The sequence below is a fragment of the Bos mutus genome, chromosome 11, assembly GCF_027580195.1.
Source record: "Bos mutus isolate GX-2022 chromosome 11, NWIPB_WYAK_1.1, whole genome shotgun sequence".
Taxonomy (NCBI): Eukaryota; Metazoa; Chordata; class Mammalia; order Artiodactyla; family Bovidae; genus Bos; species Bos mutus.
In genome coordinates this window covers 23672939-23686189 of record NC_091627.1, presented here as the reverse complement: position 1 = coordinate 23686189, position 13251 = coordinate 23672939, and the positions used below count along the sequence as shown (strand labels likewise).

General features: G+C 43.0%; 1 protein-coding gene across 2 annotated transcripts in view; it reads left to right on the top strand.

Annotated features, from left to right (window-relative positions):
• NBAS (NBAS subunit of NRZ tethering complex) overlaps window positions 1-13251 on the top strand; it is a 329480-nt gene that overhangs the window by 302496 nt on the left and 13733 nt on the right. For both annotated transcript variants that reach the window (XM_005891040.3, XM_070379139.1), the window contains 2 exons: window positions 3645-3784; window positions 7901-8039. In XM_005891040.3, coding sequence (XP_005891102.2) covers window positions 3645-3784; window positions 7901-8039 — 279 coding nt within the window. The remainder of the gene's footprint in view (window positions 1-3644; window positions 3785-7900; window positions 8040-13251) is intronic.

Here is a 13251-nt window from a genome sequence, read left to right as displayed (position 1 = left end):
CTCTGTCAACTCCTTCTCCTCCTGCTTTCAATAATCCCCAGCATCAGGGTCTTTTCTAATGAGTCAGCTCTTTGCATCAGGTGGCCAAAGTATTGAAGCTTTAGCATCAGTCCTTCCAGTGAATAGTCAGGGTTGATTTCCTTTAGGATTGTCTGGTTTGATCTCCTTGCAGTCTAAGGGATTCTCAGAGTCTTTTCCAACACCACAGTTCAAAAGCATCAATTCTTCATCTCTCAGCCTCCTTTATGGTCAAACTCTCACATCCATACATGACTACTGGAAAAACCTTAGCTTTGACTAGATGCACCTGTGTTGGCAAAGTAATGTCTCTGGCTTTTAATATGCTGTCTAGGTTGGTCAGAGCTTTTCTGTGAAGGAGCAAGCATCTTTTAATTTCACGGCTGCAGTCACCATCTACAGTGATTTTGGAGCCCAAGAAAATAATCTCTCACTGTTTCCATTGTTTCCCTATCTATTGGCCATGAAGCGATGGGACAGGATACCATGATCTTAGTTTTTTGAATGTTGTTGAGTTTTAAGCCAGCTTTTTACTCTCCTCTTTCTCTTTCATCAAGAGGCTCTTTAGTTCCTCTTTGCTTTCTACCATAAGGGTGGTGTCATCTGCATATCTGAGGTTATTGATATTTCTCCTGGTAATCGTGATTCCAGCTTGGGCTTCATCCAGCCCAGCATTTCACATGATGTACTCTGCATATAAGTTAAATAAGCAGGGTGACAATATACAACCTTGATGTACTCCTTTCCCAATTTTTATCCAGTCCATTGTTCCATGTCTGGTTCTAACTGTTGCTACTTGATCTGCATAAAGGTTTCTCAGGAGCCAGATAAGGTGGTCTGGTATTCCTAACTCTTGAAGAATTTTCCACAGTTTGTTGTGATCCACACAGTCAAAGGCCTTAGCATAGTCAGTGAAGCAGAAATAGATGTTTTTCTGGAATTCTCTTGCTTTCTCTATGATCCAATGGATGTTGGCAATTTGATCTCTTGTTCTTCTGCCTTTTCTAAATCCAGCTTGAACATCTGGAAGTTCTTGGTTCACATACCATTGAAGCCTCATTTGGAGAATTTTGAGCATTACTTTGCTAGCATGTGACATGAGTGCAATTGTGCGGTAGTTTGAACATTTACACTGCCTTTCTTTGGGATTGGAATGAAAACTGACCTTTTTCTGTCCTGTGGCCATTGCTGAGTTTTACAAATTTGCTGGCATATTGAGTGCAACACTTTAACAGCATCATTTTTTTAGGATTTTAAATGGCTTAGCTGGAATTCCATCACCTCTACTAGCTTTGTTCGTAGTGATGCTAAGGCTCACTTGACTTCACACTCCCAAATGTCTGGCTCTAGGTGAGTGATCACACTGTATGGTTATCTGGGTCACTTTTTTGTATTGTTCTTTGAATTCTTGCCACCTCTTCTTAGTATCTGCTGCTTCTGTTAGGTCCATACCATTTCTGTCCTTTATTGTGCCCATCTTTGCATGAAATGTTCCCTTGGTATCTCTGATTTTCTTGAAGAGATCTGTAGACTTTCCCTTTCTATTATTTTCCTCTGTTTCTTTGCTTTGATCGCTGAGGAAGGCTTTCTTATCTCCCCTTGTTATTCTTTGGAACTCTGCATTCAAATGGGTATATCTTTCCTTTTCCCCTTTCTTTGCCTTTCACTTAATCACTACTGTTCATTTATTCTCTGTCAGGCATTAAAATTTTAAGTAGTGGGGATAAACCAGCAAACAAATGTTTCTGTTTTCTCAAACAATTACGTTATATGTCACAAACTTATAAGTGCTAAGAAGGAATCTAAAGCGAGGGAGAGAAATGGGGTGGGCGTACTCTAGTTTATCAGGGACAGTTATGCAGTGCATTCCCTGATAAGATGACATTTGAGAGATTTGAAGAAAAGAAATGAGCCATGCAGGTGTTGAAGCAAGAATGTGCCAGGCAGTAGAAGGAGATCAAAGTTCCTGAGGTGGAAGAAGGCACGATGAATACACAGAGCACCCTCGAGGCCCCGAGGCTGGAGAGGAGTTGCAGGTGGCGAGGTCAGGTAATGACAAATGGATGCTTTGACTTTGAGAGGATTTTTTTTTTTAACATTTCTTTATAAATGGGCAAGAAAATGTTGCCAAATTCCCAATTAGACCACTAATTTAAATAATTCAAAGCTTCTTTAGCTTACCGAGTCCTCTAGCTTCAGAACATCTTTATCTGAGCATAATTATATATTGGCTCTGCCACTCACTAGCCATGTTACCAGGACAGACAAGCCTGCTTCTTCATCTGTAAATCGAGGTTAGTAATACCTGTGTTGTTCTCTATACAAGACTGTTATAAGGATCAACTGACTGACTGTATTTTAAAATTATTTCAAAAACTAGAGGAAGTTTTGGGGTTATTAGTTGTTAACTCCATGCAAGAATGACATGGGGCTTTAAGTCGGGTTTTGAAGGGTCTGACTGGTTACTGTGTCAAGGATCTGACTGGTTACTATGTTACTCTCCATAGTAATTAGCAGTAATTACATGGTACATATCAACTTTTGTGAAAACTTAGAATTCATAATATTAACTTTTTCAGGTGGCTTCTTAGGATCAGAGCTGGGATGACCATCAAATCAAATATTTTGGGAACATGCGTTAGTACAGACAGTTTAGCAAATACATAGGTAACATCCATTCTCATTATCCTTGGTATCATCTTGAGTCTAACATACCCAAATACAGAGGATGTGTTTTAAGAGAGGCTAGGAAACAGTAGAACCAGGTTTTGGCTTTCTTTATATTTAAAACTGCTTTCTAGCTTAAAAGAGCAAGTATTTTCTTCTCAGAGGTGTTGGAATACATTACTGCCTTAATGTAAAAGAAGTATTATTAGGTTATTCAGTGGGAGGAAAAATAGTTTTTAATTGACAGACTTCTTTAGAAATGGAGCTGTGAATAAAAGATACTTTATCAATACTTTGATTTATAGCAAAAAATTTCCTTGTCATATATGCTTTGTGTGTGCTCAGTTGCTCAGTCATGTCACAAGGCTTCTCTGTCCATGGGATTTTTTAGGCAGGAATACTGGAGTAGATTGTCATGCCCTCCTGCAGGGGATCTTCCCAACCCAGGGATTGACCCCTGTCTCCTGCGCTTCCCACGTTGCCAGGCGGAGTCTTTACAACTGAACCACCTGGAAAGCCCCAAATGTACTTTAATAAAATCTTGAATTTTCAATTACAGAAATATTCTACACAGTATGAAGCAATGGCAGGATAATTTATTGGCTGACGTTGAGTATGATGAACTGCTGTAATCTCACGTGAAACTGAAGTGTATTTTTAAATGAGATACATTGAATGCAAATAAGTCAGTTCTACGAAAACCTACTTTTTTGAATTTAATTTGGTAAAGAATGTGGAGAACCTTCCTATGACTTCATTCTAAGCAACGTTTAACATAAATGTTTGAAATTGGGTAAAACATAGAGCTTTTGAAGGTTTTGGGGGAGTAAAGTTAGGCGTTGTTGACAGTTTGTAAAAATTTCTGAAAGAGCATTTAATCCAATAATCCAATTTGAGTTTTTCTGGAAAGCAATCCAGGAGGCTTCGCCATGGGTTTCAGGTGTGTGTTCCCTTCCCAGGTGGACGTATCTGACGTCGCGGATGAAGAGAAGCGCTGTGAGCTCTTCACGGAGCTGCTGGAGGCCAGTCACCGGGAGGTGGAATTCCAGCACCTGGTTTTGCTCCTGCAGGCTTGGCCGCCTATGAAACGGGAGTACACGTGAGTACTAACATACAGGTAGACTTTGGACACGACTGAGCGATTTCACTTTCACTTTTCCCTTTCATGCATTGGAGAAGGAAATGGCAACCCACTCCAGTGTTCTTGCCTGGAGAATCCCAGGGACGGGGAAGCCTGGTGGGCTGCCGTCTGTGGGGTCGCACAGAGTCGGACATGACTGAAGTGACTTAGCAGCAGTAGCAGCAGACTTCTTTTTAAAAATTTTTTATTTGTTTTTCAATTGGTTTCCACCAATTGCAATTTTATGTTGGTTTCTACTGTACAACAACTTGAATCAGTCATAAATATATATATATATGTATGTATGTATATCCCTTCCCACCTGCGCCTCCGTCCCCTTCCCCCATCCCATCCTTTTGGGTTATCACAGAGAACCAGGCTGGGCTCCCTGTGTTATTTAGCAAGTTCCCGTATAACAATTTTACACATGATAGTGTATATAAGTCAGTGTTGCTTTCTCAATTCATCCCACCCTCACCTTCCCCCGCTGTGTCCACAAATTCATACGCTACTAGATTCATCAATACCATTTTTCTAGATTCCATATATATGTATTAATATATGATATTTGTTTTTCTCTTCATGACTTAACTTCACTCTGTATAAGAGACTCTAGGTTCATCTACCTCACCGCAACTGGCTCAGGTTCATTAAAGGTAGACTTCTTTTGTTTAGATTCTAGGTGTAAAAAATCAGTACCTGCAGGAGAGCCAATGAAAGAAGGATATAAAATCAGTATTAGCCTCTAGATGAAATTAGAATTATTTTTCTTGAAATATCACGGTTTCTTTCCATTTCTCCTTAGCCCTAAACACAAATATTTTGTTTAGAAATAGAGACAATGCTTGATAATAACATCTGGTTAAGGATATCAACAAAGGTTCCCGGGTGGCTCAGACAGTAAAGAATCTGCCTGCAATGTGGGAGACCCCAGTTCAATCCCTGGGTTGACAAGATCCCCTGGAGAAGGGAATGGCAACCCATTCCAGTATTCTTGCCTGGAGAATCCTATGGACAGAGTAGCCTGGCAGGCTACAGTCCATGGTATTGAAAAGAGTCACACATGACTGAGTGACTAACACACACACACATTTTTGCCAAAAAATGTTTTGATGTTCTTTTAACACGGCTTACAATGCTAACTTGAAAATCCATGGGGAATAAATCGCTAATTCCCGTTTTTTGACAGCACACAGTGTTATGTGCAGTTGACATATATTATCACTTCACACAGCAAAGCTACTGCAGGAAGGTGATGTTATCTAATTTTACAATGAGAAAATGGAAGCTCAGAAGTTAAATAACGTCAGGCGTCACCTGGCCCCAAGGTGGAGGAGGCTGAGTTCCAACAGCTGCTGGAAGCTTCAGCCCATGCTGTCTCCTTGTGTCACACTGACATTGGAGCCACATGGAGTAGTCACATAGTCCTTGCGCTACCAGCCACGGGTTTCTGTGGAAGACGTGGCCAGATCTCCTCTGAGCACATATGCTGCCTGTCATGAACCGCTGCTCCTTGCTGGCAGAAATCAAGAGTTTCCGCATCTGATCCAAATGCCTGGGGCAGGCCTCGTCTTTGTGTTCCTCCCGTGTCAGTGAGCACTCTGTACACCCAGGCCAGCACATGTCGTCCCACTTCAGACATCGCAGAAGGATTCTTTCCTGAAAATAAATTATTCCGTGAGCAGTTTAGGACTGCTAAGGAACATCTAGGCAGGCCTCTCCCCCTCGAATGAGACCGTTAGGAATTTATGAAGCAAACGGAGGAGAGGGTGTTGTGGTTTGCATTTTTAACCAAGTGTTTTCATAAGGGCAGGCAGCAGCTGTTAGATCTCCATCTTCTGTGGCTGCGGTGGCAGGCTGACATGCCGATTATGAGAGTAGGTTCTTCCCTTCACTCTTTGAAACTCTGCAGTACAAATTCTCATGTCAAAGAAACTTTAGTCTTTTCTTGTGACAGTCCCTTGAAACAGTATTTCCATTCGGTCCCCAATTATCTGGGCAGAGCAGCCTCAGGACCTGAGGGTGCTTGTTAAAAGCAGAGTCCCATGCTTGACTTGCTGAGTCCAACTCACAGGACCTGGGCATCAACTTCTTAGCAGCTCCTAGGAGACGGTAATGGAAAACAGGTGGGCCCCATTGGTTTAGACCGTCAGTACGGCTTCACTTTTTCAGAAAATCATTAGGGTTGAATTACTTCATTTCAACATATACTCAAAATGAATCTCTTAGTCCAGAGAGAATTTTTTAAATTCAAAATATGATACTTCTGGTGGATTAGTTAACTTTGGTTCTGCAGTTTCTGTAACTTGGAACACGGACCATCTCAAGTTACTCACCCTCAAGAAGCAAGCTCAGCTTCTCTTAAAACATTTACCGCATTTAAAACATTTAATGAATGCATTTATAAGCAAAAATAGGTTCATTTTCAAGATACAGTCTTACTTTGGTAGTCCTGTGTGAAACTTGTAAATTGCTGTCCCGTGTTTGCTAACCTCCTTTATGAAATCATTAGCATTAGAACCAGTCATGAGTATCGTAACCAAGCATTAGTGATCCACCTAATCCTCGTACCACCTGTGTCTCTACCTAGAGATAACAAAGTGATAAATCAAGTCCGTTTCTGCTGCTTTCCTGGCTCATCATACAGTAAGAATGTATGATGGAATACCTGAAACGGGCACTTTAAAGTACTTTTGAGTACTTTTTCCCCCCAGACAACCCAACGTATGACTCTAGGCTGTAGCACTTTCAAAGCAACCAAATCAGGGGAGTGGAGTGGGAGGGAAGGATTGCGTGGCAGCGGCTGAATGTCGCCAGTCAACGCAGTCAAGTTCACAACTGAAGACACCTTGATCCACATGACTGCTGATTTATCAGTCCCCACTTTGGGTTTTTAGTTTCAGTCCCTTGTAGACCCTCGATCCATACAAGGAAAGCCTAATAGATTTGCATTCAGGAAGATCCATAGTGTTCCTCCAGAGTGTCAGAGCTGGCTGGTGGAAATTCCATTCTGATAGTTGTTGTCAAAACCACTGGATGCGTTGTGTTGAGGAACCAGCATTTTTGCTGCACGGAGGCGGCCTGTTAGGGAAAACCCCTGGGGAGCTGGGTCCAGACTTGAAAGAGGAGAGCAGAGGGCTAGTCCCGAGTGTGTCTGAAGACGACTCCTCTGTCAACCAGACACTCTCCCGGGCTTTGTTTGTACCTGGAAATAAGCGGCATCCTTTGTCCTCACAGGTTGTTAGTTTGGGCTGAGACACGAAGGCTTTGCCAGAGGCTAGTTCTGTGGTGTCCCCTCGTTGTTGCACTTGATGTTTTTCTCAGGCACAAGCAATGGAATTCTTTCAAGGGAGGGACCATCCTTGGGTACTCATTGTTTTCGAAGCTATAGGTGTGCTTTAATGAGGCAATAAACTCTTGATAAGTAGTAAAATTATTGTACAATGTTGTAAGTAAATCAGTACCCCAGAGTGAATGTACCCTTCAGTTGTTTCTTGAAATATAAATTGTGATGTTTTTTATGAATTCAGAGTAGTGGTAGCCAGAGAAGGGAAGCAAAAGACAAACTTTTGTGCTTTTACGTCTCAGAAATAAGAATAATAATAAGATGTGCCTGCTATCGAGAGTGACACTTCACATGACAAGCACCATTCATTAAGTGACGCAAGGAAAACATTAAATCGCTTTTTCACAGTGAAAAGAACCGAGGCCCAGAAAAGTTGGGTGCCCCCCCCATAAGCATGTAACCAGGCTGAGAGTATTTTAGTCATCTCCGTTGAGTCACCCAAGTAGCCAGGGAGCCAGAATGTCAGCCCGAATGGCTGGGCTTCGAACCTCCTGTGCCGGTCAGCGTCTACCCACTGCCCCCATGCTTCTGGGCGCTTGTCTACGCTACAGCAAGCTCTTTTCCCTCTGTTTGATGGGGTCTTTTCTCCAAGAGAGACAGAAAGAAATACATCATCCTGATTATGATTGCAGTTTACCAAAAGCATTTTACTTGAACAAGTGGGATTTCTTTTCTATTTTTAAATTTCTTACCGCAATCATCCTAAGTCTCATTGTTTCGAATGCCTGCTTTTTCTCCCTTCAAACCAGCGTAACCAATAATCCATGGGTGAGACTGGCCACAGTGATGCTCACCAGATGTACAACGGAGAACAAGGAAGGGCTGGGGAATGAAGTTTTGAAACTCTGCCGCTCTCTGTATAACACCGAGCAGATGCTGCCTGCCGAGGTGAGTGGATGCTTCAAGTGGCTTTGCTGGGGGTCATCCCTTTCCTTCCCCACCTCTTTATTAGAAGCAGTATCAGCGACTGTGCTTGGGTAACGTTTCGCCTAAGTTATTGGTAGGTAAAGCCCGTAATCTGTAACAGATCAAGTGAAGAAGAGCGGTGCTGAAAGGATGCTTTGAGGTCTTTTTCTCTTTGTTGGAGCTCTGAAGTGGTTTTCTTTTCACAAGTCCCTCAGTAGAACCCAGTTTTTTTGGGTTTTTTTTTTTTTTGGATGCCCTTTTATGTCTAACTCAAGTTTCTGTTGCAAGAGGTCGCGGTAGTTCAAGTGTCGTGTCTGCCTGACCCAGGACAGCTGGTAATGTAGTGGTTACGTTAGTGTTCCTTGGCAGGTAACCAGCCACTCTTGATTTTCATGTACTTTTGGACATCGTTGTAATAACATTTTATAACCACAATATTTATTCTCTGTAAACATGGTAAAAACACATGTTGACCTGTGTTCTGTATTTGGTCCCATAACACAACTGTCCCAGAGATATTTATGTTATATATCCACATGCGCTGCTGCTGCTCAGTCACGCCAGTTGTGTCCGACTGTGTGACCTTATGGACTGCAGCCTGCCAGGCTCCTCTGTTCATGGAATTCTCCAGGCCAGAATACCAGAGTGGATTGCCATGCCCTTCTCCAGGGAATCTTTCCAACCCAGGGACCAAACCCGGGTCTCCTGTATTGCAGGCAGATTCTTTACCTCTGAGCCACCAGGGAAGCCCTATGCCATTATCCAGATGCTTAAATTTAATTTGTAGATTGCTCAAATAATATATTGCTGAGGCCAGATCCACGGCAGGGGCTGTAGCTAATATGTGCTTATTTTAGAATGTAATATATATATATATATTGGATCTGGCCTCAGCAATATATTATTTGAGCAATCTACAAATTAAATTTAAGCATCTGGATAATGGCATTAAGTTGATTAATTGATGTATATATATTATAATACATTATAATATATATATTATAATATTATAATACATTATTATAATATATTAATAATATTATATATTATAATATATATTTTACATTCTAAAATAAGCACATATTAGCTACAGCCCCTGCCGTGGATCTGGCCTCAGCAATATATTATTTGAGCAATCTACAAATTAAATTTAAGCATCTGGATAATGGTATTAAGTTGATTAATTGATTTTTGAGTTTTTACCACATAGGAGGTAAACTTGAAAATGGAATTGTAAATATGATTCTTTGAGTCTTCATTGTAATCATGCAAGGAAAATGTTCTCATTATGAATGCACACTTAATGAATTGTTTTCTGAATGAAGGACTGGCTAAGTGTTTTTTGATTGAATTTAAAATATTGAGTCCGTTTGAAGATGTCTTCACCCACCAGAATGACAAAATTATTCTTTTAAATAATTAAAGTACCAACACCAAAAAGCAGCCCCCCTTACTCCGATAGCCTGTGGTTTCCTTGTGTCCACACCCTCTTGACTGGTGGTCGGCTCTGCTGTGTTGTGAGCACCTGGAGAGTGGGAACCGTGGCTGCAGCGTCTCTGTTTCCGTCAAGGCAGGATTCAGCAGACTGCAGAGTGGGGACTGAACACAGCTGGTTACCCCCACCAGGCTGAGTAAATAACGTGCTTTTCATCTTTGCCTTCACATGAGCTAAGATCGCACTCTGTTAGGTTGACTCCAGACGCCAGAAGTGTCCTGCTGTCAGTGCTACTGAATCTAGGTTAGGGAAGCATTACTTCAGATCACTGGACCTCCATTTTCCCATCTCTGAAACAAGGGGCAGACCCCGTGACGTCAGAGGGGGCTCTTACTCCGCTGCTCTGCAAGGTCTCATCCTGGGCGGAGTGTGAGCCGAGGCTGTCTGTTCTCTTCATCCTCAGCATGCAGTCCCCTGCCTCCCACAGGCCCATCGTTCTTTTGGGGTGAGGAGTGAAGTGCTGTACTGAGCCCCACTTTGAAGCACATCATTATCCCTCCTCTGATGTAATTTGATGAGATGAAACATCATTATCAAGAGTTCTTTTGCCACAGTGCCTTTTTTTTCTTTCATTTTTCTTGTGCTGCTCTGTCTTTTAATTGGGTACGTATATAGATTTTTTTCCCCCCTAAGTATGCCATGATTGAAGGAACTTTGCAAATCCTCTGTTTGTATTAATCACTAAATGTGCTGAAATGTGAATTAAAATTGTTACAAAGGAAGGAACAGTCTGATGACAAAATGGAGATGTGTTGTTTATTTTCCCACCTTTGGAAATCACTTAGTCTCATTTCAGACTTCCGTAAGATTTAATGTCACTGTGACAGTAAAAGTATCCATGACTCTTCTTTTACTCCAGTACCTTTGGCTGCTCTGGTGCATGGTGTGTTAAACGCAATGGCCTAATTATCTCCGACAGGACTTAAAGGGGCTTACTTTTTCCATCATCCCTGTTTCCCATCCCTCCCACCAAGTTCCCATATGTAGAGTTTTTTTTTTTTTTTCCTTTATGACTTTCCATGACCGCCTGCTGCTGCTCATGGTACTTGTTTACTTATGGCCCTGGTGGTTGTGCCGATGGCAAATATGACCAGAAAGATAGAAGTCACTGTCTTGGACAGGTCACGAGTCTCCCAGTCTTGAAAGTTAGGCATCCTCCTTCCCGGCTTGTATCCATGGCAATACATGAACCATCCTCAGGAGTGGGGGATCTGTAGAACAGGAAATTGGCAACTTGGCATAAAACAAGCTCTTGGCATTTAGATTTAAAATTCCCCATCACAGCTATTTGTGGCAGCTCCCGAGGGTCCATGTGGAAGCACAGAGAGAAGTAGTGTTGCAGACGCCTTGGCTGGGTGCATGGGCGTCCGCCGCCTGGACGACCCCCCTTCTACTTCTTAGTGTGATTGTTCACTCTCACGGTTGAGGCACTTCTGATGACGTCAAGAGCTTGATTTTTAGAATCAATGACCCCTATTCCGGCACACTTTGTGTTCCAGGCCCTTGCTGCGGGCCCTGGCACACCTTTAGGTGCTAGATCCACCCCCCGGGCCAGCAGGAGTCAAGGACCGCGGTGGACCAGTCTCGCTCCTCTGACAACCATCAGCCACAGGGCCCAGGGCATCCCCCCGAGTCCCAGTCCACAGTGGGGACTGGCTTGCAGGACTCTGGCCGGGCTTGGGGCCCTGCCCAGCTACTCCTCTTCGTTCAAGGCTTCTCGCTGTTGTTCTGTGTCCTGATGGCCAGACAGCTTGAGCTGTGAAAGTGCCTTGCAAAGGGTTCCGTGGTTCTCTTTGCTCCTTTCACCTTTCCTGTAGCGCTCTAAATCCCTTTGTAAACATCCTAATAAACTGTCCTCTTGTAACACAGGGGAAAATGCCTGATGAGTATAGTATAGTACTTAATTACAAAGTATTTAGCCAGTAACTGTTCACTAAGATTAAAAAAACACTCAGTAGCTCTCATAAAATGAATTCTTCCATTCCTGGGTGTCCTTATCTGACTGTGGGGTACTAGCCATTATGCCTGCACAACAGGATTTAAAGGTGATTGCCATAAAGTTTCCATTGAAGCTTAGATCAGCTTAGTGATATGCTTATTCCGAATATTGCAAGTTCCTGAAAAATAACCTGTTTACCAATTTCTGATAACTTATAAGCAAATATGAGTGTTAAGAGAGGGATGTTATACAGATAATTTGAGGCTTCCCTGGTGGCTCAGATGGTAAAGAATCTGCCTGCAATGCAGGAGACCCAGGTTTGGTCCCTGGGTTGGGAAGATGCCCTGAAGAAGCGACTGGCTACCCACTCCACTAGTCTTGCCTGGAGAATCCATAGACAGAGGAGCCCGGTGGGCTACAGTCAGTGAGGTTGCAAAGAATTGAACACGACTGAGCAACTAACATTTCTTTCAAATAGCAAGCAAGTTTGGAATACAGAGAAGGAAAAACTTTCTTGCCCTCAAATGAGGCAGATAGATGAATGACCACAGTAATACAAGGTGGCAGATAATGTAGGAAATATCTGACGAAGTAGAGCCAGCATGTAGGAATGGCAAACCTGGGCCATCAGAGGTGCTGCCATGGGAAATAGGGTTTTCCTGTGCCTGTGTAAACTGAGACCCAAGGATGAGTTGAGAGTTGATCACACAGAGAGACAGCAGAGGTTGTATCCATCGTGTGCGAACACCCAGAGGTCTGTGAGAGCCCACTGCTCCCTGCTGGTAGCCACAGGCCACATGTGGGTACTAAAATTAAGTTTAAATTAAGCAAAATGAAATGAAATTAAAGGTGTAGTTTCTCAGTGGCACTAGCCACATCTCGGATGCTCACAAGCCCCGACATGGTCCTCAGCTGCCCTGTGGGACAGCGTGAATGCAGAGTGTCCCAGGATGGGAGGAAGCCTTCCTGGGCGCTGCCTTTCATGAACTGTGCAGGATGGGGGAAGGGAGCCGTGGTTCCAGGGAGGCGGGCAGAGGAAACAGGTCAGTGCTGTTTGGGCTGGACTGCCACACACCCGAGTTTATGTTTCATCTTCCCGAATGGTTTTTGCAGGTTTTGGCATCCCAGGTTAAACGTCCACGTTTCTCTCTGGCCCAGATGCTGGGTGAGACCCCTGCGTGTGTTGCGTGTGCCATAAGGCACACAGAGCTCTTTTCTGAATTGGAGTCCTTGTTTGAAGCCCGCGTTTGGCAGAACTGTTTCCCTGCCAGTATTGATCTTGTGTGGCACAGTCTTCTAGTCTGGTTTCCAGCAGTGGCCTGCGGGGTGCACACTGAAGAAAGATCGTGAATGGAATTCCAAAGAGACCTTTACCCCAGACTTTAAATAGGAGCTTCGTTATGTCAGCCTTATTTTATCCACTCTTTATAATAACCTAAAATACTTAGGACAATACCATGAATGTAAGTTTTTCTTCTCTGATATGCTACTGTTGGCGCGTAGCACAAGAGTAGCAGGATCATCAGTCCTGCACAGGGCAGTGATTCTGTGTTCTTTCAAAAACAACCCTTGCTTTATGTAACGAGGTCGCACTCATTGTCTGGTCTTGATCCAAGTGTTCCGTTCTTCACAGCTAAAATCAGGACACCAAGGGAACATGTAACTGGGCAGGGAGGAATAGCTTGAAAATTTATTTTCTATACTTTTATACTTTTGTTGTGAAGCATTATTACATTTATCTAATAGAAAAGGCTGCTCTC